We start from the raw sequence: 25,598 nt of genomic DNA, 5'->3' as shown, positions 1-25,598 counted from the left end.
GAACATAAACACACCCATTAACACATAGGCAGATAACTCACGGGAATGGCAGGTCTTGCCCTTCCAGTTATCGGTGCAGTTGCAGTAGAAGTCGTTTACCAGGTCGATGCACTGTCCACCATTCTTACAAGGATTGTGTCTGCACTCGTTGACATCTGAGGAAGGAGGAAGGTTTCTATGATTCAAGTGTTTCATTCACTTTTGCATAAACTGTGGCGTGTTTGGTACAAAGCAACGCAGTGGTGGCAGATTCTTTAAACCAGCCGTGACTTTGTGTTTAAGAAGGACACAAAGACTAGCAGGAAATCACTCACTGTGGTCACAGAGCTGGCCCTCCCATCCATCAGGACAAACGCACTGAAATGAGTTCACTCTGTCAACGCAGGTTCCCCCATTTCTGCATGGGTTGCCTATGCAGTCGTTAATATCTAAAATAAAAAGAAAATGATATGACGTATATAATGATATACTGAAAGGGTTAAAAGAAAAGAAAAAACACCCCAAAAATGAATTACAGACCACACAGCACCTCCAGAATCTGAAAGCTCAAGTCTCTACGTACTCTCGTGACAGTAGATGCCACTGAAACCCAGATCACAGACGCAGGTGAAGTTTCCGGCTGGCTGGCTGATGCAGCGTCCTCGTGCGCCACAGACATTGGAGGGTATGTTCTGTATGCCATCCGAGTCATTGGTTGCAACAGCAATGCTGCAGCTGTCAATAGCTGTCAAAAATAAACCAAAAACCCCCCCAAAAAAAACAAGTTTCAGGTTTAGTGTTTTCTCATATTATCGATCTATTCCAGCCTTTTCCCCCCTGCAGATTCCTTTAGCCACCTTGACATGGAGTGGTTTGGCAATCCTCTTTGAGCCTTTCACACATCTTTCCTTCGTAGCCTTCAGGACACGCACAGTAGAAGTCCTGTTCCATGCTATGACACTTGGCCTCATTCTCACAAGGGTTTGGATCACAGGCATCAGAAGATGACGAGCTTGGGATCTTTGGAAAAAACCGGAGAAGAGAGGGGGGGGGGGGGAAGGACAAACAAAATATACACATTAAAAGAGTGACTGTTCCAATTATAAGACCAATGATGGCGGAAAAAAATAAATAAATAAAAATCACTCAGTAAACATAGTCCATCATCTTTACACAGCCAGGTATCTTCTTCAGGTGATGATGGAGACCAAGAGGATCTAAAGCACTATATGTTAAAACAGTCCATTTGTATTCACCAGGTCATTGCAAGCACAAATGTTGAGGATGCTTCCTCAAACTAACAGCCTGATGTTGGACACAAAAACCCCGGCAAACAATACAGCAAACTGGTGTGACTTAGTACACTCAGCAAAGTTTTCTTCAACAAGTGCTCACGAATTGTGGGGTGGTAGAGCAGATCAGCTACTAACTGGAAGGTTGGTGGTTCGATCTTTGGCTTCCCCAGTCTGCATGCCAAATATAAATCCTTAGGCAAGATACTAACCCCAAATTGCTCTCCGATGTGCCCATCGGAGTGTGAATGTGTATGAATGTTGGTTAGATTATACTTGAGTATAGAAGGAAATGCTTGTATGCACACTATATCAGTCCGTTTTACGGACAAAAGAGTTTCTAAGTGGTAGAAAACATTATCATCACATTAAACTGCCTATGATAATAAAGCAATCAGGCCAGCTGGAGTAAGGACAGCTAAAGTCTGAAGGTGAGCAGCTTAGCTTGGCTCAAGCCTCTGCGATTATGAACAAACTGAGTAAGTGGACGAGCAATGTAAGCCTCAGAAACTTTTACTAAGCTCATCAACAGAATCCATGCTTTCGGTTTTACATCTCTGCCCTGCGTTATCATTCAAGATTATTTTGAGAGGAGTCAGAATGCGAAACGGAGCAGGCAAAAGAACGGCTATCCATTATGAAGCTGGTTCCACATCATGCAGAGACAAGCGAACACATAAATATAAATCCTCTGACACAGAGAGAAGCTGCCTAGAGGTCAGAGTGATAACTTCAGCCATTTATACATACGGCATTTCTGGGATTGGACAGAAAATCTTTCAGTTCCTATAAACAGAGCATAACTGTGCATAAACTCTGGGTTGCAACCCGTTGCCATTTAAGGTGCTGAAAAAGGGAGATGGAATTGGGCAACGGGGTTGGTGAAGTTTGTGGTCACACACAGTTTATTTTAAGTGTCAGGGCCAGACTTCTTTCTTTAGTATTTGCGCGTGTGTGGTCAGGGAATCACGTCTGAAGGTAATAAATCTGCAGAACATCACTGTTAACTGCTTGCGCTGTCCAGAGCACAAAAGTCATTGTTAATGCAGCAGGCGAGAGCCCAGAATTTAGTGCGTTTCATTGCATAATTTATTTTTGCTGTGTCTAGCCAGACTTTTTGGCGATCGCTTAGATCACCCACATGTCCTCTGTGAATAAAAAGGGCCCAATTAAATGTAGATTGCCAACTGAGGACTCACATTTTACTGACCCCCTCTTTTCTTTCTTTGTTATTCTCAACTCGTATCCATGTTGTCCACTTGTCATCAAGTTTTCTACAGGAGACAGAGGCTCTCGTCACCAGCACCACCCGGGCAAGTTTAAGCGAAATTGCAAGATGCACCATTTCAAGTGGTCATAACTTGAAAAGTTGGCTCTGAAGAGAAAACTGGCAAAGGTTAAATCGGGTATTCCTGGAAGTTTTTTGTTATTTTCCCTTTTTTCTTCACACCTCTAAGATTGTTTAGATGCAAGTTGCCCATTTTTGGATATCTCTTGCTTTAGAGATGTTTGATTTCGCGTGAATAAAATCTCACTAGATGGCATTCACCGTGTTGCGAGTAGTTTCATGTAGGATATTATCTTTCTATTGCACTACATCCACCCGAGGTATAATTGTGCAGATGGAGGCGGGCATCCACCTGGGTCCTGCTGATGTCAGCGTGTAATGATTAGAATTTCTTTCGTTTATCATTATTCAGCAGCTGGTACCTCGCGATCTCAATTAACTCTGAGATAATTTAATATATTGCTTAATTTCCATAACAAGAGTCTTTAAAAAAAAAAAAAAAAAAGCATTGGCCAATCAGATCACCAAGATATTTAGGAACCATGAATGGATTTCAAGGCAGCAAATATGAGATTTCACGCTGGGACCTAGTGCTTGACCGACTAAAAGTGATATTCGCAGAGTCACACTAGTAAGTGTGCTTGAATATAAAAAGATAAAGCTCTTTTTTGCTTGGCCCCTTAAATTCACAAAATTCACTAAATTTAAGCATGTCTACTACCATAAAAGTAAATGCATCATATTTGTCCCCTTTAGCCTTTTCTCTGTACCCATTTTCTCTGAAGACATGAAACACCGAGGCAAACATGACATTGATTAATCCAGTAAGCACTTGATTGTGTAGTCACAATCTAATCAGAGAAATACGATGCTGGAGGCATTGTAGTTTTGGCACTGCGGGGTAGGACTATACGGCCCTGCAACAGCAGGCATTAGAGCTCTGTAGTATGCGGGCAGAAATCCAGGGTCCCCTCATTCAGAGAGGCTCATATTTATAGTAGAGATGCTAAATCAGGATTGGCTCCTGACCAGCAATGTCCTCCATTCAGGACCCCAAGAGATGCAGCTGAGTGTCGGTTTCCTCACTGCTAACCTACATTCAAACACTCGCTTCATACATGAAGGGCTGCAGCAGGGACACCAATATGTGGCATCTTTATGAAATAAAAGTATGAATTGTGACGTGGACTTGGCTTGCAGGGTTGGAGGCTGACAACATTGCACGTTTTGGCAGATCACAGCAGCGATTTGGCACGTAGGGGAGTTTAATGATCTGCTGGATCAGATGACTATTGTGTTATGGCTTTTTGGTTGTCTTTATAGTTTAGGGCAATTTCTAGTCCATCTTAATGACACTTACATCCCAATTCATGGGCTGCTTTGCTTCACAACATGTTTTCTAGCATCCAACTTCACAGGAAACCATTTCCCCATCAGTGCTGGTACAATTGCACATGATTAGTCGCTATGATGGCATTTTGTTAATGTTCTACGTTTACAGAAGATCTGTGAAACAAACAGATCACCTTTTACGGTCATGATACCAGGTTATAATAAGAGATATCATCTCCTGATTTACATGCATATAACCACAAAGCATTTGCGGTCACATTTTATTTGTAGTGTGAACAACCAGACCAAAAAAAAAAATAGGAATTGAGCATTAAGACCTGCATTGTGAACGTAGCCTTAGACCTCCAAGAAAACACCCTGAACTTAAGTGGACATAACATACAAACTCCACAGGTCCTGGACCCCTAAGCCTGGGGTGGGGAACTCAAGGGCCGGTGTCCTGCAGGTTTTAGGTATCGCCCTGGGTCATCACAGCTGAATCAAATGATTAGTTCATTCCCAGGCTTCTGGAGAACTTCAGGACATGTTGAGGAGGTAATTCCCCCCAAACCCTGTCCTAAGCACTAAAGAGCTCAAGTTAAGGTAGTGTGTGAAACTTCTGGTTTTGGATCGATCAAATAATCAACGTTACTAATTTACAAGCGTTTGTTGAAACAAACTTTGAAAATGTGAAATTGTGAAAACCAAAAGTGTGCCTTGGCAAGGCCAACAAGTCCAGAATTGTGAAAGGCAGTAAAGCACTTTACACAAACCATAAATCCTGCATGATATTGGTTTATGGAATTACAGCAAAAAACAGGTTTCGCCTCTCATATTTTATACCACAAGATGCAATAAAGGGTTAGTCAGCATCTCACAGCAAAAATTAATAAATGAAGCCTACTGCTACGTTACGTATTGCAGTTGGTCACTGGTAGAACCTGGGTAACATGAGACTCACCTCACACAGCTGTCCAGTGAACTGCGGTGGGCATTCGCACACAAAGCTGTTCAACACAGCGCGGCAAGTTGCTCCATTCTTGCACTGACCGTGGCAGGCACTGGTATCTGAAGAGGAAGACAACAAGAATTAGCAAGTTTCCTGCAAACATTCATTTTAAAAATGCTACTCCACTAAAAGAGTGAACGATGCGCTATCAGTTGTGCATAGATTAAGTAAAAGTTAGGAAAAGAAAAAAAAACTAGTGAAGTGAGAAGGGTGCCAGATAGATTCTTATGTAACTGGGCATGCATAACACAGCTGGAGTTTCGGTTTGCGAGACGAGAAAGGAACACGTTGCCACACGTGTGGAAAGTAAGCGGTGCCAAAGTACACCTAAGCTGTGCATCCAGAAAGTGAGGAGGAGACATCCGAGAGCAGCCAGAAGAAGAGTTATCGATTTAGGAGCGACTTTGAAGGGAGGAATACTGACTGATGTCACAGTTTTGTCCGGACCATCCCCGAAAACAGCTGCAGTGATATCCGCCAATCAAATTTTTGCAAGAGTAAGCGTTCACACAGGGCTGTCTTGCACACTCATTTGCATCTGTGAAGGCAGGAGTAAGGAGTCAATCAATTGAATGAAACCAGAGAAGGGACAAGATAGGAAAGAGACCAGCAACCCAGCTTTGAAGGCCTGCTGGCACCTGCGCTCTTGTATAATCGAACACTCAGAAGTTCGAGTGAGGTAAAGTTCGAGGAATAAAGAGTTAATCAAAGAACAGTTTAAATAATGAGGATTTTTGGTCAACTTCTGAGTTACAAAACTTTATGAACGTCTAATATTTAATGGCTCAAGTGCCTTAATTCTTACAAAATTTGATATAAATATATTCATTCTTTTCAGTTTCTTGACCAATGAAAACATTGCTGGTTAAGATCAGGTGGAGCGGTCTCATAGGCTCGCTTCTGTACCCACAGAGTTCTCTCCACTTTCAAAGCTATAGTCTTCAGACCGAAAATGACGCAGGCTCAGGCGACAACACCTCAGGCACTGTATCAGACTTCACACAGCTTTAAGCGCCACAAAAAGCTTTATTCAAGCCTTTACTCCACAATACATGGAAACAAACTTTGAAGAGTAAAAGTGCCGAGCTACTTTCAGGATCTCAATTTCAAATTCAGTGTAAGTGATAAAATCTGCGAAAGTTCACCTGAATTTAATATTTAGCACCGAGTTATCCTGTAGTGCACTGAGTCGACGTCATTTTCGCAAAAAATTCCCCATTTGCATCACAGGGTGTTTTTTTCCCTGCTTAAGAGATTTTAGCCAGACTGAGAGAAAAGCACTGTAATTAAGTCTTATGTAAAGTTTATTTTAGAACTTCATAATATTTTTAGAATATGTTTTGTGCGCCATATAGACAACCTCACAGTAATTCTATACACCACTTTGACCTGTTCAATAAAGATTAACAGTTTCACTCACAAACATCAACCACCTGCAGGTATTAAAAGTGGGTGTTTGGGGAGGAGAGGGCAGTCCGCAGGGAGTCCTGCTACACTCCCCTCACACACCTGTCTTCTCTATGAAACCCCAAACTCTACACATGCACCAATGGCCAGGTAAGACAGGAGGCCTATAGCTGCCTGTAAACTGAGACTGGAGCTGGTAAAACGACACTGAACTCTCGGGATCTCTTTCCTGCCTTTACCCCCACACACGCAACCCAACTTTGTTTACCGGTTGTAATCCATTTCCTGACTTTATGCTGGTCACGTCCGCTCATCGGAGAGGGGGGGTTCTACAGAAATGAATGCCACAGAGAGTGGCCAGCAAACAGCCGGATATAGGCTTTGGTATCTCATAAAGTCATTGAGAAAAAGGTGGTCACGCTGTGGGAAGCTGCCAGCTCATTCAGGATACCAACATCCTATATTGTGGCCTTGTGACATGGCAGTTTCATTCCAAAATGATGAGCAATGCTATGCCTGCGTGTCAAAGGCCAATTATTTATTTTAGGAAAAGGAACAAACAGGAAAAGGGCAGAAAAACATCTTCCCCGGCTGAAATAAAAACACACTAATATGTGTATGCACACAAAACTCACCTATCTGGCAGGTCTTTCCTTCCCACTGAGGGAGGCACACACACTCGAATCCATCCTTCAGGTTAATGCAAGTTCCACCATGAGAACATGGACTGGAAGCACAGTCATCCAAATCTGAGGAAAATACTCAGGTAAGTGACTGACTGATCAAAAACCTGATTTTCATGGCTGGAAATCACTTTCATCATATAAAAATAAAAATAAAAATGTGTGTAGAAAAGAAATGAAGACACTCACTGGCACAGGTTGGATTATCCCAGCCTGGAGGACACTGGCATTCAAACCCTGCTGGAACCTCGCGGCATGTACCACCATTTGCACAAGGACTGGAAACACAGGCGTGCTCAGCTGAAGAAGCAATAGTGTGGAAGAAAGGGAAACATTAATTTCATATGAGATATGTTTGGGTATTTTTTTCCTGTTTTTAAAAGTGTATTGTTAAAAAAAAAAATAAAAAATACAAGTCTCCATTTGTCTTGCTGGATGCTTTCCCTACAAACTGTAAATAAGTTCACAGAAAAAGTGCCATGTATTTCTGACTAGCAAAACAAAGGCCAGTATAGCTGAGAGAGGAGGCGGCGGCAGCAGCGGAGGAGAGGGCAGAAAATATGCTGTACATGGAAGGCCCACCTCTAGGGAGTGGATTCTCTCTCACCTATCTCACAGTTCTTTCCAGAGAAGCCCTCTGGACAGGCACAGTGGTACTCATCTGGCTGGGTGTTCATACAAGTTCCTCCGTTAACACAAGGCTGATGGCGACCGCAGTAATTCAGATCTGGAGCAAGAACAGCAAGGAGATGCACAGTGAAGTGAAATGACAACTCAAGGTTGCAAAGAGAAGCACAGAAAATCTATGAAGCTGTCTTTTTTCACTTTGCGCTATATTTTCAACCAGGTAGAGAGAAGTTTGATATTAAGTGATAAGTGAATGTTCAGAAGGAACATGAGGATTAGAACTTCACCACTCAGAAACAAAAATCAAAGATGACAGCTGTTGCCACACGTGTTTATGATGTTTCACATCAATCTTAGACACGGGTACAGAGGCATACTGCCAAATATGAGTTAATGCAGGTCAAAATAATGTTTTTACAAAACTGTTCCTGGTTGAACTGAATACTAGAATTTTATCTGTATTGGTATATTCTGAAGTGACACTACTAATAATTCTCTTTAACAATTACAAGTGGAACAAACAGCTCTCGTCTTGTTCCACTTTTTATCCCGTTGGAGCAGAGAGCTCCCAGAAAGCTCGTCAGATTCCTCAGTCAGCAAGAAGCACCAGCTGTCCACTTTGACAGGAAGCACAGTGTTTTCTCAACCCCTCTGCTGCACTGCATTAAAATAAATTTTACTGTATTCAGACCACTAGCTGTGTAGACTTAGTCTGCTTATCTGTATAAATGCAGTTTTTCACAATTATATTCTTTGCTTCATTATTTTAAAGCTCCCAAAAATAAACTAACTGATCGCCGCACACCAGCTTTAGGCTAAAAGCCAGGTCACCCTAAAGGCTGGTAAATAAATGAGCAGGGGGATCAGTCTCCGCTGGGGATCTTAGGGCCCATTCTCATCCCCTGAAGAGCCCTGTGTGACGAAGGGATGTGGGGGGGTGGAGATCGGGTGTCCCTGCTGTCGCTCAGATCACACAAGCAGTAAAACTATCCAGCCGCCGGTCTCCACTCAGAGAAAATGAGCAGTAAATATAATTCAGACCTCATATAAACAGTGTAATTCTGTAATAACTGAATAACTATAATAATATAAAGATAAATGTAACTCCTCAATGTTAATGGGTCAGGGTGTGAGAAGCTTGCTCATCTATTACTCATGAAATCCAAGAAACTGTACCTGGAGGGGGAGCAGAGGAACGACAACAACGACTCACCCTGCCTGGTGTTGCGAGTCCCTGTGAATACATTTTGTAAAAAAATAAATAAATAAACAGCATTTCTTCCATACCTTTTTCGCACATCAGACCACCCCAGTTCTGCTGGCAGTTGCACTGCCAGGGGGCGTTGCAAGTCCCGTGGACACAACCAGGATGAAGCTCACATTCATCACAAAACTGGCCCTTCCAGCCATATCGGCACCTGCCAAACAAGAACACAGCCATGAATAATTTCCCTTTAACAGCTTCTTGAAAAATTGTTGGTTTCATGGTCCGAATCCTAATATAGTGAAATCACCCATCGGTGATGAATCAATCTTTTCAAAATATCTACATAAAACAATCTGCAACTTATGTCCAACAGTTTTGAAACTGATATGGTTTTATGCTTGATTATAAATCACCACAACCAAACTAGCGTCTGTTAAGAACAGTTCTTAAAGACACCCATTAGGCTGTGAGCTGCTGTAGCTACTAATGATGCACAAGTGACAGACAGCCCGTGGAAACAAACCTAATATTGTACCTGCTATAGTGTCAACACATCCCATGGACGTCTTCTGCCAACTAATCTTAGTAGAGGGTGACATTCCGGGGCAGCAGGGGTTAAGGATACTTCCAGTAGCTACTGTGCATTGGGTTAGAGTATGCGGGTGAGGCGGATTTGGGGGCTACAAGGGTGACGTGATGTTTCTGAGAGTGCGTGGCTGGAGGTGATTGTGTGTATACAGTGTTTATGCGCAGCAGTCTGACGCTTCGGGACTGTACTCGGCTATTCCAAGGCTGAAATGTTGTCACGGCAGCTGTCTTGTCAATTGGCTGCTATTTTGAGCCCCTTGCAGACGGCACCGCTGCCTCTCTGAGCTTTCAGCACCCCCTTCCAACCCCCTCTTCCAGCCAGTCTCAGACTGTGGGGTCCGGGGTATCAGGGTAAGACTTGGCATGCTTCATCCACTGTATTCAATTACCACCAGAGAGCTTAACAGCAATTTGGCAATAACACTAAAAAGAACACGGAGACTGCTTTAAGGTATCCAAAGAGTAAATCTGTAGTTTGTCCTTATTGATATAATTAATCACAAATGTGAAACTTATGAAACTTGGCAAAACTCCATATAGAAGGGTTACAATTAATATCTAAGGAGTTCTTAGGAACACTGCAGCAAACCTCTTAAATATGTCAGAACAAGCCTAATGCGGGCTAATAAAAAGCCTCAATACTGTGGTGTGACAACAGGCACGTACTAGCCTTTGTGTTTCTCAAAAGCCCGTGGCAGACGAGGCAAAGCCCATAAAACCTTGATGAAATAAAGGGAATAAAGGGAGATGGCAAGGGATTTGATGCAAGCTTTCTGTGACCTGAGGCATCATTAAATTCATGCCGCTGCAGGAAGTCTCTTTACTGCTGCTCTTCCATTGATGTCACACTTCCTGTTGACTGCAACTTGACATTTTGTATGACTAAGAAGAATGCGCTAACTAGAAAAAGGACGGCACAAGAAAACACCATTCCCTCATTCCTCAGCTTTCGGCCAACTCTCTTTCCTAACACGTGGAGGCAAGCATCCCCCCCCCGATACAGCAGGTGAAAGACTGGGGTGGCGAAATGACGACGGGATGTACCACATCCTGGAAACGTGGATTCACTGGGACATCCAACGTCACTTTATCTAATTGTCGTTTCCACTTTGGGAAATGTACATAACACGGCGGGATATTCATTTCCGCTCCTGTCCCTTGCCCTTCGAGGAGGACTGCAATGCGGATCGGGAGAGCATCTGACAATTCCCAGCACGTTTTGCAGTGGTCAAATTCACACACCAAGACGAGTCCCTTTCTTCAGTCCGAGCTGCAGAAGCCTGATGAGGTGCTTGGTATTCTAAGGAGGATTTCGGATAGCTAAAAATACAAGAAGGCTGGTACGGCATTGCCCTTTTCTTCTGAACCGAGGTGGAGATGCCCACGAGGGAGGGAAAGGCTGACACACACACACACACACACACACACACACACACACAAAAAATACAACAGGCTTCGACAAGTGAAGGTGCCTCTGCTTTAAATCCAGCCTTTCCACCCCCACAGATTTAGCTCCTCTGCTGAATTTTTAAGAAATACCGATGCAATTTTGTATGTTTTAAAAACAAACAAACAAAAAAACAAAAAAACAACAACCAACATTTCATCTAAAAATGCATGAGCAATATGACAGTGATCTAACATTTTACGACATGTGATACATTTAGAAAATTACAGCGCCAGAAACAGAAAGATTCTGCATTTATGATTCACATTTTTGCATATCAAATAAAATCTTCCCAGTCATCTTACTTGCATTCGCCTGGGACACTGCATGAGCCATGTAACAGGTTGCAACCTTGCTTGCAGATCGCTAAGACAGAAAAAGAGCAACAACATGTGTTTATTTAAATGCATCTCTTCCCATCCCATGCAACCCAGGTAATTAAAGAAGTGGAGGAAAGGGGGCACCAAGACAGAAAGTGGGTGGTAGAGACGCTGGTTTGTTTTGTTTGCCTTCATCCTAATAAGTGCAACAAGACATGAAAATTCATGGCACCCTGACTAGACAACTTTATGGCCTGCATAAAACACCACCCTCTTTTTTAAAAAAAAAAAAACAAGCCAGGCCTTCTGCGCTCTCCTCCCCTTTTTCACCCTTCATCTTCTAAGGTCAGTTGGATGATTTATTGAGGGCCCCGCACTCTCTCCAACACCACCCACAAGCATGACCTCAACACTGCTAGACTTTAGAATAATGACCTGACCAAACATTCTACGTTTATTTATGCATACTGCACATTTCTGCCATCTTACTTTAATAATTATAGCCTTGATGATCAGTGAAGAGTAAACTGATCGGACTCCCTTTGAAAATCTGAACCCAAACTTAATAGAAACAGTTTAAAAGACATCTCATTAAATAGATCTCAAAAGGCAGCGAATCTTTACAATTCATTCACGCATTTCTTTTTATTTTTGAAGACATTTTAAGGTGCTAGGAGCTCACCTGTTGTGCAGTCGTGGCCCATCCAACCATCCAGGCACACACGGGTGCCTAAAGGTCCACAGCGGTAGTGGCCAAAGTAGTCGTCACGAGGAGAACACTGTATGTTGCACGTGCTGGTGTAGTAGTTTTCGTCACACTTTACCCGGATACGATAAGTGATGCGAGCCACGGGCCCATCGTGCATGATTGTCTGCCAGGGGTCACCAGGGTTGATCATGCCAGTGCGGGCACTGCGCTCAATCAGCAGGTCCTCCTCAGCTGAAACAAAACGGGGTGAATGTGCGATTCAGACTCACTTCCTTCTCACCACACATAAAGCAACTCAACCTGACACTGGATCAGATATTAGTCCACTCAAAAGGTGTCCTGACAAAACGTCCATCTATACGGCAGTTTAGTTTTTTGACTTGATCATTGCGGTCAACAGAGTCGACACAAAGTGTAAAGCTCAGACGATGACATTTCATTATTGCCTTTCTCTTGTTATGTTCTACACTAGCTTTAGAAGCTTTTATTGGACTTGTGCTAAAATAATATCCTGCCATAAACTGAATTAATATTTCACTTCATTTCACTTTCACACCTTTTGTCTGCTGAGAGCAGCTACACTTACAGTGAGAGGAGGGAGAGAAGAGTCTAACGTGACTAGATCAGAGAGGTATGCAATAGGTAAATTGAAAGTGGTGTTTAAGTACAGCCTGATGTTGCCTGGTGCCATGTAAAGAATCATTCCCAGCTTTTTCCTCAAAGTGAGCACCACAGCTTATTAGTATTCCCTACACGAACACCAACTACAGTCACTCATTTTAAATTTTTAGGCGGTCCCAGACTTCAGTGCATTTTACCAACTTTATGAAGCTCTGTAATGCTCCATATTTATTCTCAACCCTCAAGTTAATTTGTATAATTCACAGTTCATAACAATCCTCATAGCTCGAAGTAAACCCGCATAGTTCTCCCCGTTTATAAAAGCAAGACATTTCAAGGTCTCTCTTTTTAAGCCAGCTTCCTTCTGATTGGCTGCCCTCTTGCAAATCGATGGTCTGACCAGCAAGTGAGGGAGCCTTCTCTGCTCACCACCAGAACTGTGTCTGAGTTTGCCATTAAGGATAGCGAGGGGGGGGGGGGGGGGGGGGAATCTGGCTGGTACTGAGCATTTACAGAGATATTAATTCTGAACGTTTGTTGCACAGGCGGTGCCTGCACGTGTGGTAGACTCCACATTTAAGCCAGATTTAAAATAATCGACTAGTTTAACAGTCAAAATACAGAAAAGTGTAACAGATCCGATTTCAGACTCTGACAAACACTCGGACCACATAAATAAGGCACACATGCTGTGCAATAACCAACAAATACCCACTACCCAGGCTGAGATCCTCACACTTTTTCTTTCCCCTGCCTATTGCACGCTTCTGTCCGTCTGTTACAGACCGAGCCACAGCATCTAACAGAGTGTCAACAGTAGACTTTATATAAAAGATTACAGTTGGAGACTTTAATATGAGAATCTCTTGGACCTGACTTGCATCTTCAGTCACTCTCAGGAGGTTTTTTGAGATACTGCAGTTTGTGGCACTTTCTGGTGGCTTCGCTTTTCAGCATCAGAGGTCACTGCTTTCTGTAAATAAGCTTCCACTTGCTATCATCAACTTAAAAGGTAATGAAGATCAATCAAGCACTTTAAAAAAAACACTATCTAAGGAGTGAAACCTTTATGCAGAAGTCTCTCCATTAACTAAGTTGTTTAAAGGCTGAGGTATACTTATCAGGATGACTAAAAACTAATTTATTTGAAGCAATTTGAAAATCGGACGCTGATGTGGACCCTCTATCCATTCGTACAGTCACACTCAATTGTACCCACTGAATTTTAAGTGCGCTCTTGAAATTCATTGTCAATTTTCTGGCAACAGCACATATCATCTGTGAGCTTTAAACAAGCACCATCATGAAGCATCTGTGAAACATTTAAAGCCAATCATCCTCTAGCATTCAAACAGTCTACTTCTGAGGGGCAGAATGAAATAACAGGCAATCTTTTCACAGTGGAGTCAAAGCTGGAGAACAATCTCTGTGGAAATATGGGGGCCTGCGACTTCCTCCGTGGCTTTGGGCTCAATGCTCCAAAGACATTTTAAAGCAGGAACACGCACACACACACACATTCCTCTGCTGGAGTCTGACAATGTCAGACAAAATTAAGCAACAATAACAGAAATAACCCTCGGTGGTTGCCAGATAGAGAACAATGGGCTCGGGGCCCAAGCCGGTCTCTGCTACTAAGCGTCTAAACACTGAGCCCGGCCACCCAGTCCAGTCCACTTCCTGCTCGATAAACACAAGGAAAACAGCCGGCGGCCTTTCCTGAGGACACAGGGGGAAGGGAAGAGGGGTGCTATGGAGGACATGACGCTGGAAGAGAGGAATCTCACTGACATCCTCGACACACTGGTAGGCTCTTACGTAGGACCAGACATGACCCCGATGCTGACTCAGGCCAGACAAGTTCAACTTAATGTCTCAGACTGAGAATGAAGAATCCATCTGTGCAAAAACAACAAATAGTTCAATGACAAGCAAAAGAAAAACTTAAGTATCGCTGGCTCATGACAAGTGTGAACTATGGCTACACTTGGAGTGGCGTGTCTCCAGAATATTCAACTTTGCAGTAGCTTGCAAATGCAGACCCTGTTCTGTTCTGCAAACTCTCCAAAGTCTCCACCTGCTACAGGTTCTAGTTAGAGTGCACCTCTAGTACACAGTGAGTCAGAGTACACCACTGGGGTGAGGAGGTCTCTGAAGAGGCAAGTGAATGACAAAGGAGCACTACAACGGGGACGAACAGGGAAACATGAGGAAGGAAGACTGAATATGTCCCAGCATTGATTCATTAGCATTGGTGTCCATATTAATACAAGCACTGTTTTTTCAGCACTACCAACTGACTTAACAGGCTCCTTTTTTTGTTTTTTCTTGCAATGGTTACAACGGCTTCAAGCTGCAGTTCCACATGTATCCATTAGTATAGATCAAACTACGGATTTGGTTGTTGCACCCCAATTCTCACCAATATGTGGTGTTCTGGTGTTGGCCCAGTATAGATCTGGTGTAATAGAACTGGTGCTTCAATGTTCATGATCTTGGCTCTACTAAGGCCTACAGACCAGTCAGTGCAACCAAAGAAGACAAAAAACCCACTGATAGGTCTAAATTTGTGTGACTGGCGCTTTAGTTTTGGTGGAAGAAAATCTTTTACCATCAGTAACAAAGGGGTTCAGATGATGCTTTTCTGTTCTGTAAATCTAGATGAAGGCTTGACATCTTAGAACAGCGGTCCCCCAACCCCCGGGCCACAGACCAGTACAGGAGTCGCTTGGTACCAGGCTGCGAGAGTTCAGGCTTGGGTGTGAAATTTATGGTTTTCAGGTTGTTGTTTTTTTTTTAAATTATTATTAACTCTGTTTCTCTGGGTCTTTTCCTGTGTTGTAGTTGTGTCTTATTTTGAAAGAAATATGTATGCATTACCATAGCGACCAGAGAGCATTAAGGGGCAGAGGGGACGATGTTACTCTCAATGTTGTTGGCGCATTTCAGGGGGACACTGCTAGTAAAGTTACAATTACACAGTGAATTCACGGTTATTATTGTATTTACAAAATACCACAGTTTGTCTTTGTTGTATCATTTTATTTTGTTGTATTTATGGACGACACCTTAAAGGCCAGTCCGTAAAAATCATGTCTGACATGTAGCGCAAAAAGGTTTGGGGAGCGCTGTCTTAGAACTACTGGAGAATGAGGTCCATGTCTTTCTAACAAGTCTCCCCATTTATAAAAAGTTGCCTTACCATTACTCATGAAATAAACCTACTTCTAACACGTTGCTATGAAAAGCACAAGACACCACTGCTAATGAAAAGATAAGACAAGTTCACGTGTGACCTGTCCAACCCTCCCACCTGCTGAGAAAAGCTGTAATAACTGCCCAACTCTGACATAAGCTTGCTACTACTGCAGACTGGCCCACCATCCTCCACAAAAGAAAAAACCAAACGTGTTTGTTCCAGACATTGTTATTTCTTGAACTTACTAAGGTAAGAAATTTGGGACATAAAAGCCAGTGACATCTGAAAATGACAATGAAAATAAAATAAAGTCTAAGCTGCCTCAGATTCAAAGGACAGTATAATTAAGGTTTTTCTATAGTTTGGCAAATGATGAAAAGCACAGCATTTTCCTTCTCATCTTGGTGAGGAGTCCCATGTCTTGGGGAAAAAAAAAAAAATCTTCATCTTCTTTATAGCGATTTGGCTGAGACTAAAGCGAGAGTAGTTGGCAGATAATCAACTGGTCTGTTACTCAACAACTGGGCCGTACCACCTTCATCAGAACTAATTACCGTAAATGTACACAATCAGTGCAGAAACAGGAGACTACACAGGGCATGCACAGTCTAATCAAAGAGTGATGATGTCAAAATCTATTTCTTCTCCATTGTCTGCATTCTCAAGTGGAAGTGTGTTTGATGTTATGGACAAAACAGGATGCAGTGACCTCATATAAACAGAATAAGCTCAAGACTGGACAAGACAGGATGGCATGATTCAATACAAAAATTAATTCACCCTTGCATGCACATAAGGTTAATAGAGACACATGAAAAATGACACCTTTCTCACAGATCAAAGTTACATCTAGACATGCAGACATTATATGCCTCAATGTGTCCTCTTCCTCCTAGACTGGGCTACTGCTCAGATGGGGGAAAAAAAGAGGCTCTACAGGAGTCCACCCAGCGGACACAACCAAAGGAAAACAGGATACAGCTGGTCAAAACTGACTGCCACAGCCAACATAGCCAAGGAAAACCAAGGCTTGTATTCTTTATGAGGAGTCCTGTAATTCGTGACCTCTGCCATTAAGCCATCATTAAACTATGTGTCACAAAGTATTTAAGAAATTTGGAGGATATGCTGGAAAGATCTTTGGCACATTTTAGTGGAAATGATTAAACGTAATGTAGCGTCATGGTTTTTTTAACTGTAAGATGTTCTCATTACTGTATTAAAATAAATAAATAAGGAAAAAATACATTAAAAAAAAGAAACCCTTACTACACACACACTGGATTGCAATCAAATCAAATTCGAAACTCAAGTATTGATGTCGATACTAAACTCAAAGAAATCCAACGCCAGTCAAGATTTGTACTAAACACTTCTTACTGACAAACGCTACATAGTAAAATCCAAAGCAGTATGATGAAGGTGAGGTTTAAACTTACTTTCTCGTGTCTTGTTGTCCCAGTCCCAGGCCTCTACAATCAACGTGTATGTCCGCTGAAGGAAAAAGCAAAAACAAAAAGACATTAGTCACATGGCATTTATGACTCATTATTTTAGTTTTGGGCAGGTGGGCCTAAATGAGCTTGTTTAGTGTTGGCCATTGACTGGTATAATGTGAATAACAGGAGTCTTCAGGATCATGCACATGTAATAGTTGTGTCCATAAGCTGCATTTTTGCAGCTCTTTTTCCTTCTACAAACAGAAATCAATGCATTTCCAGTAAATGAAGTTGCAAACAGAGTCTCAGAGTACACCTTATATTCCAATGCACGCACAAATGTTTGGGACTATTAATCACAGGCCACACTGTAATACCTGCTGTACAATGAAAAGTTCCACTTTATTCAGTGATTACCGTGACCAGTCCAATTGTGACATGGCTGTTGTAGCGAAACCCAGTGAGCATTGCAAGACAGAATTTCAGTTGATTTTACTTGACATTTAAATCTAAAGACAAAGAGGAATTGAGGACAATGAAATATTCTCCAACCAGTTTTTGTTTTTTGTAACTAGAGGGGGGGAAAAAGGGAACATTAAAACAGCCTTTGTCATTTTGTTCCTAAAATCACAGCAGTACGCATTAATAATGACAGTCGTTTCCTAAAAACAGACCGAACTGTGGAGATGATCATTTTAGCCTCAGCTGTGCTGCTCTCAAACATCAGCACGCACGGATACAAAAATCAATTTTACTGCTACTACAGCGTCTCATATGGACCTCGGCTCCATTATCCAAGGGTATGCTGAAGTTACTGCTGAATCATTGGGTTTCATTGACAGTGTAAGACAACAATTACAACTGTGGAAAAGAGCCAAGACAGGGAACAGGACTTCGATGTGAAAAGTACATGACAGGAAGATAATGCATCGCATTGGGTATTGGGATTATAGCTGGTTTAAAAGAGTTTTTGTACCCTTACAGAGCGGTCCAAACACATCAAAATGAGATAAGAGCCATTCAGGAATACAACTACAAGATATAGTACATGTCAGGCAGGGGCTATGATCACATGTACACATTTCAGTCTAATGTGCAAAAGTGATGTCTAACCAAAGTCAATCTTTCCTGCTTCAGTCTCCAGTTTTTAAGTTTGCCTTTTATCAAAAAAGAAATTAAAAAAAAAAAAAGAAGAAAAATCTGCAAAAATGTACGGTCACTTTGCCAGTATAAGCTGTGTGAGATGAATTGGCTTTATCCTTGGTTGTCAGACAGTGAAAGAAAGCAGCAGCTAAGGGGATTATCTTGTTTCTGTCCAAGTTATGCTTTACAGTTAACCAGTACGACAGCGCTACATGGGTTTTACACTCTGCTGAAATTATTGTGCAATTAATAATAAAGACGAGCAAAGATACGATTGATGATCTATTGATGGAGTTTCATTAATGTGAAAGCTCCTCTGGTTGCTTAACTCCCCTCGACCAATGGACAGACGGGACCGCCCACTCTGATGAAAGTCAGTTTATGGACTGAAACGGTTTTATTCACACTTAATGGAAACCAGACAACCGTTTGCGTTTTAAGCAACGATGCAGCAAAAACTTGAGCATTCTGCACAGCTGATGCTGCTCGAGTAAACACCCGCACACAAAATAACCAAGCTAACCAGTATCACAGTAATCTAGCTGGTGTGCTGCAGGGCACACTGCTAGGCAACTAGCTGACCTAAATAGCACTCGTTACGTCACCGCCAGTGACAGTTGTAGTAGCCACAGTGTGACTGCTGTGATCTCTAGTGTAATGTCAATGACGGGGCATTACTCTCAGTGTGGATGGAAGGAAAAAAAAAAAAGATAGTAGCATTTGAGCTACTTAAAGTTGAATGAAATGAGGAGGAGAAATCAGGGAGGGTCACTGTAAAACATGTGTACGTCTGCCTACGTTGTTGTTCTGGGGGACCAACAAGCTGGTAGGCTAGTTGCTGCTGGGCTGTTGGATTAAAGAGGCTTGTCTGGCTGTGGGTGGCAGCGGGAGGAAAGGGAGGGGAGTGTTATTGTGGAAGATCATTGGTGAAAAGAGAACGGAATGGAAGATGACAGGATAGGTGTGAGCGGGAGAGCTTGGGTTAATAAGGATTGGGAGTGCAGGTGTATGAGATTGTATGTATCCAGGCAAGACAACATTAGAAAAGAAAAGAAGGCTGGCGTGAAGAGATGGAAAGCTATAGTTAGGAGTTAAGAGAAATCAGGGGATCAGGGCATGGGCAGACTCGTGCTTCTGTTGCCGGAAGCTTTGCCAACCCATCCGACCGCAGACACACAACAGATGCGGGCTCAAACGTGGATTATTATACATGAACGTGCATCATCCCACGACACGTAGACGGCTTCTGACCTTTCTAAAAACCCACCCTCCCCCAACAACAAAAGGGTGGGCTGGCCGACCCACTCAGAGCATTTGGATGGGTGGGTGCATATGCCAGTGGATATAAAGAGGAACTATAAGTGGCAATACATGCATTTGGGACAGGAGATCTTAGAATGAAGCCTGTCTGTTTCGTGAGACTATGCAGAGAGACGAACCTCGTCGTGACGCACATTCAAAGATTAAACAAAGAAGGGGTGGTCATACCGTGACTTGCACCTTTTGGGGTTTACTTTAAGTCCAGGCTTCCTTACATGCCTACATGTAGTAAACGTTTGAGTAAACAGTCCCGAATCGCGCATGCTGGGGATGAGCAAAGCCATGGACTAGTCTGGTTTCCCACAGACCGTCCCCGTCTGTGATTAGCTGGATTAAGTGACAGCTGCCCAAATGGTTGGAACAAGATAGATGGATGGGCAGAGGGATAAAGGGGAGGAGTGGGGGAGGGAAGGGGGTGAAGGCAACTGAACAAAGACCCTTGTCCCAACACCGTAACTCACCCCCATTCCAATCAAAACCATTGTCCATGAAGAGACACAGTCAGCACGGGGACAATTAGTGTCAGCATGTGTGCTACTGAGCCTGAGCAGCACAGTTGAATTGCTGAAGTCAAAACAAGCCGCCAGTGGCTCCTGTGCAAGTCCTAATCATATAATCAGACTCAGAAAGTATCCTAACATCATTAACCTGCCCTTTTTTCAACTCAAAACACATCTGCCATGTCTGACAGCGTGAAATACATCATTTGAGACTACAAAGTATCTGCAGTCAAATCTCCAAAACCCTTCCAAATGGATTAGAGGATTTACTTGGAGAAATCCTAGCTTTCAAGTCAAGAAGGGGGAGCAATGGTAAGAAACAAAGGATGTTAGTTGGATGCACTCAGTGACTTTGAGGTAATGATGCACTGACATTTAAGGGAAAAATAATAATCATTATCTATTCCAGGTAGTTATTTAATTCTCCACAGTAGACCACAATGATGATAAAAGCAAAGGATGTACCACTAGTGATGTCTGGGGAGAGCTACAGGTGTAGGTTCCCACGCCAGACGATGGGTGGATGGGTGAGTGGAAGGTGGCTGTTGAAATAATAAAAGGGACGGGAAACAGAGAGAGGTGGCAGTGGGAAGTGGAAGCCGGGGCAGGTTGGGGTCACTAAGCATGGGATCTGCACGCTTCTTTTTCAAAAGAGGGGTCAGCCCTCTGTATGTGGGGGCGACGTGCGGGTTTGCATTCGAAGAATACTGAGAATGTGAGATCCAGGGCTGGTGTGTAATCCCATGCAACATCCCCGTCTGCCAACAATTCCGTATCGTTGGAGGGGCGCGTCTGCTTTGTAGATCACAGCTTTGATTGACTAATTTCTGTCCCTTGGGGAAAGTTGGGATATCAACCGAGCTTTGAGAACGACTTTCACATAGTTACTATAAAAAAAGGTCTCAGATTAGCACTCGCAATTTAAAAGGAAACAAAAAAAAAAAAAAAAAAAAAAAAGCCCCGTCTGTGTCCTTGAGCTATTTTTGTCTCGCATGTCCACTGAAAGTAGCCTACATGCCCACCTCCAAGCTCGTCTACAGAGAGTTTAACTGATGTCTGATTTATTACCTTCTGATGGGACAAAAGGTCATCACAATTCATTCCATGGCCAGTAATCGCCACATGTAATCTTCATTAATCTGCGATGTCAATCCCAGCTTTTGATGTTAATAGGGCCGAGTTTACACTATTCTAGTGTAAAGGCACCGCACTAGAAGTCCTTCCTAGACTGGACACAAGAGCATGTGACACAGGATCTCTGGAAGAACTGCTAAAAATCTGGATTAATGAGAGATATGACATGCTATGTCACCCTTAATATTTAGTACCAGGTAAGGTGAGAAATAACAGAATTCATCTGGTATTGCCATTTCCTAATGAATCAGGATCAGTAATCAAGCAACCCCAAAGCAGAGAAGTTTCCAAGGGAAGGAAAGCATGCTCAGGTATAGGATTTTGGGAAGCCATTTCAGGGTAAAACATTTGAAAAAAATAAAATAAAAATGTGAGCTTCCCATCACTTCTGCCAGTAGAGTGGACTTCAAATGTAAATCTCTCAGACTAGCTCCTCAATCTGTTCAGAGGCAAGGATCAAAGACCTCCAGTGGCAAAGTCCTTGCATATGTTGGCAGGCAGAAAGGTTGGATGGTTTTTGACCCTTCTTGACATCAGTGTTGAAACAGCACAGTGGCCATTCCAGGTTTCCAGGTATGGAAAACTCTAAAATAACCTAGTAGGAAATAAATTCTCAGTCATAAAGACAATTAGAATCCTGAGCACACAAATATATGATTAGTGTCGTCAACCTATCAAATATTTATGACATAATCCTGTGATTTTAACATCTTTAAAGGAGGAGAAGCTGGCAAATAAATCACAGGATTATGTTGGGTTTATTTTTAAATGTCCTCTAGCAGTCAAGTTAGGCATCATTTATTTTCACCATTGCAACCACAGGTGTAGTTGAGGAAGCAGATTACAGACAGTCGCATCTCTCCGGGTAGAGAGGTGGAGGGCTATGAGTTCTGCACGCCTGCCAGAGTCGTGTGCCAAGAGATCTCGTACTGAAGGCAAGGCATTTGGCTGGCTGGCATATACCGGCTGTGCACACACACACACGGCCCATTGAGCATGCTGCTACTATGCCAACAGGGTCATTACCCATGCACTTCCAATACAACAAACCCCTCCCCTCCTGGTGCTAATTAACCAGCATAATCCAAGACTGTGTTACACGCAAAACAAACACTGACGCATGCACATGTGTATACAAAGGCTAACGAGCTCGGCGTTGCCGTGTGCTAGTTTAGAGTTACAATTAAAATAAGCTAAAAGTAGGGCTGCTCGATTATGGCAAAAATGATAATCACGATTATTTTCACTGAAATTGAGATCACGATTATTTGACGATATTTATTTAACCCTTTAAGACCTACTATAGAACCAAGTCCACCAGAGCTTATATTATTTTTTTTTACATGTTGTAGTGCCATTTGTGGGAGCATTTCAAGTTGCTATACATCAATACAACTGTTATAGCCCATATTTTAATAATATGTATGCATTAAGTCCATAGTAATTACATAAATTGCAAAAAAGTGCAATAAACTACAAAAAAAATTGAAAATCGCTTTTGTTTTGTTTACATATATTTCTACTTGGAGAAATTTAAGAGGTTTATCCCTCAAAACTTTAAATACAATAAAGTTGCAAAAAATAGTTTACAACAACAGGAAATTTATTTTGAGTGTCTTCATAGTTTTATTTTGGAGATACACCAATTTTTATATACTGCAGGAAAAACAAAAAACAATCCTATGATGCAAATTTGCAAAGAAAACAGCAGGTGCATCATTTCACTGTGGGAAGTGTTACGAACAGCTGATAGGAACGGCAAAGCGTGTTTCTGGAATATTATGTTTTTGTTCCTGCAAGCGCTTTTTATGCAATTTTTGCAAAGCTATATGTGGAAGGAAACCGTGACCGAGGACAAGCTGATGGTATGAGATGTAAGTACAACTCCTCCGGTTTCATATGCAAAACAAATTATTGCGCTAGCTTACACGGTTCAGGTTCTACAGGTATTTAAAAATAGTTACGCAAAACGGAGCGTGCTGCTCTGACCGGCTTTAAAGGGTTAACAATGACTTTAAAAAAATAATATAAAATAGTGTGCAACACCACTGAAGTTTTTTTTTTTTTAAACTCTCTTTTCAACCAACGGCAGTCACTCTCCAAATAACTTCTGCTTAGCTTTCCGAGCTTCCCTCGGGTCCTCTTAATCAGCGGTCTCCAACCTTTTTTGCGCCACGGACCGGTTTATGCCCGACAATATTTTCACGGACCGGCCTTTAAGGTGTCGCGGATAAACGAGGGAGGGGCTAATAATCGGCTCAGTCATTTTTAATGATCGTTGAAAGCCCAGATCGTAATCGTGATTAAAATTCGATTAATTGAGCAGCCCTAGCTAAAAGCTAAGATGTGGTGGGGGATGAGAGGGGTGACACTACAAAGGCAGTTTAAATGCTGTAAGTTAGCTGAAAATAATTCACTGACAGTCACAAAACTATTGACAGAAATGCCACATGTCATGAGTTCATCCCGATGCGTGCCAAGTGTGACAAACAAGTCAGAGTTCAAACAGGTTAAATCTCCATTACTGCAGCGTCTTGGATATTTGCAAATTACTTCCTCTGGAGTTAATTTGCCTTCAGAGGTCTAAGAGGTACTAGAGAAATAAGCATGCTTCAGAAACATTAACAGGCCAATTCCTGATCCAAAGCAACAGGGCTCCTGACTCGAGTGCAACCCAGGACCACCTCCAGCACAGCCCCATTATCATTTCAAACAAGTTCAACAGAACAGTGACAATTTAACTGCCCATGTAATGACATGCTTTAATTACCCCCACAAGGAGCCTCTTGCACCTGCACACCATTCATTTAACAAGAGGCAGGGGATGTGGTGGGCCACAACAACACGCTTCAATGCAGAGTGACCATGGAAATACACACATGTGCAAACACAACTTACTGTACAACAGGGTTATACAAATAACATGTGCAGCATTCGTTGACAAGCAGGTCACTGTGCCACCTACTTAAGCAATGTTTTTACAATAAGAGACATAATGACTTTTAAAGTATGTGGTGAAAATACTGGAAAAGAAATTGTCATATGATTTAAAAGGTTTCCACCAGAAAAAAAAAAAAATACATACAGCAGTGCTTGTGAGTCCTTTCAGGTGTAACTTTGAGCCTACATCTGTAGATCAAGTATGACACCTTAATCAAGGTGTCACCCCCCCTCCCCCTTTTACTTCATTTAGACCAATTGCACTTCTTCCTCTGTTAATATGAACACTGGCTACCAAATGGACTGATGATATACCAGACAGTGCTTTTGCTGCAGTGTTTTAAATGTGAAACATACCAAATATATCATTGATCTTTAGCAGAAAAAAAAACAACAAAAAAAAAAACAAACATCACACACACACACACACACACACACACACACACACACACACACACACACAGGTGGAGCAGGTGCACTGTGCATTTACAGTAAATCTGAAAACACCAGTTTCATTTTGAGCAGAGACTCTGCAGATGTAAACAGTGGAGTTTTCTTCATCTGTCCCATGAGCTCAGATCCACAAGAGAGTACTCAGACCACCGTCTTAAACGCGTTCATGAATACACCCTCTCTCACCTGTGAGATCACAACAAAGGAGCACATGCAGTCCCCTTCTAGACAGGATTTAAAAAAAATAAAAAATAAAGCAAAAATCCTTCAGTTACCAACCTTACATACACTGATAAAAACAAAAAAACGTTTAGATAGTAAACTTCGATACATTATGGATGTAGTCGAGCTAAGGAAGGCATTAACTACACAGCAGATGTTATAAAATTACAGTAGGTACACTGTAGAACAGATTCACTGTGCTAAATCTCGCCGTTTTATTCATTTATCATGTTCCCTCTTCTACTTACGTCAATGAAATCTGAACTGAAACCTTTACCACTGAAAATGACAAGAGTCTGCATGTTGGACCACGCAGATGCAATTTGAAATTTTGTGCGTCAATTTGCCTCTGGTTATGTTTGCACAAGGTGTTCTCATGACTCTATAGGAAATGGCTCAATGGCAACTTAAAGCCCATTTGCATTCGCAGTGCAGTGGTTTGGTTAAAATATGGTTTACGCCAAAGAAAAATAATGAGCTTATTTTCATACAGTGTGGAAACAGGATGTGTCACATCTTCTTAAAATACCCATCTGCAACATTTTTACCAGTGTTGATGAAAACAGCTGTGATTCTAGAGATTTTGTTCCTTTTAAAAACAAACTTGGCGTTTACGGTTTATTTTTAGTCGACTTACTTTTAAAGATCAATATCCAGAGCCAATTAATTAGTTAATTGTGATGACCGTTTTTACAATAAAACAGAAGCATTACTTTCAGTCACCAAGACTTAGCGATAA

General features: G+C 42.1%; 1 protein-coding gene across 1 annotated transcript in view; it reads right to left on the bottom strand.

The window, feature by feature from the left end:
- The window catches only part of jag2b (jagged canonical Notch ligand 2b), a 41,850-nt gene that overhangs the window by 7,565 nt on the left and 8,687 nt on the right, over nucleotides 1-25,598 (bottom strand). The window contains exons 3-15 of the mRNA XM_085371851.1: nucleotides 17,148-17,202; nucleotides 11,862-12,119; nucleotides 11,165-11,225; nucleotides 8,905-9,035; nucleotides 7,598-7,717; nucleotides 7,180-7,290; nucleotides 6,943-7,056; nucleotides 5,325-5,438; nucleotides 4,853-4,959; nucleotides 837-999; nucleotides 563-724; nucleotides 315-428; nucleotides 42-155 (exon numbers count right to left, since the gene is read on the bottom strand). Of these exons, the coding sequence (XP_085227977.1) occupies nucleotides 42-155; nucleotides 315-428; nucleotides 563-724; nucleotides 837-999; nucleotides 4,853-4,959; nucleotides 5,325-5,438; nucleotides 6,943-7,056; nucleotides 7,180-7,290; nucleotides 7,598-7,717; nucleotides 8,905-9,035; nucleotides 11,165-11,225; nucleotides 11,862-12,119; nucleotides 17,148-17,202 (1,624 nt within the window). The remainder of the gene's footprint in view (nucleotides 1-41; nucleotides 156-314; nucleotides 429-562; nucleotides 725-836; nucleotides 1,000-4,852; nucleotides 4,960-5,324; nucleotides 5,439-6,942; nucleotides 7,057-7,179; nucleotides 7,291-7,597; nucleotides 7,718-8,904; nucleotides 9,036-11,164; nucleotides 11,226-11,861; nucleotides 12,120-17,147; nucleotides 17,203-25,598) is intronic.

The sequence above is a fragment of the Diplotaxodon limnothrissa genome, linkage group LG15 (genome assembly GCF_057381915.1).
Source record: "Diplotaxodon limnothrissa isolate DT_005_m linkage group LG15, D_limnothrissa_male_GT1.1, whole genome shotgun sequence".
Classification (NCBI taxonomy): domain Eukaryota; kingdom Metazoa; phylum Chordata; class Actinopteri; order Cichliformes; family Cichlidae; genus Diplotaxodon; species Diplotaxodon limnothrissa.
This window is presented reverse-complemented; position numbering and strand designations above follow the sequence as displayed.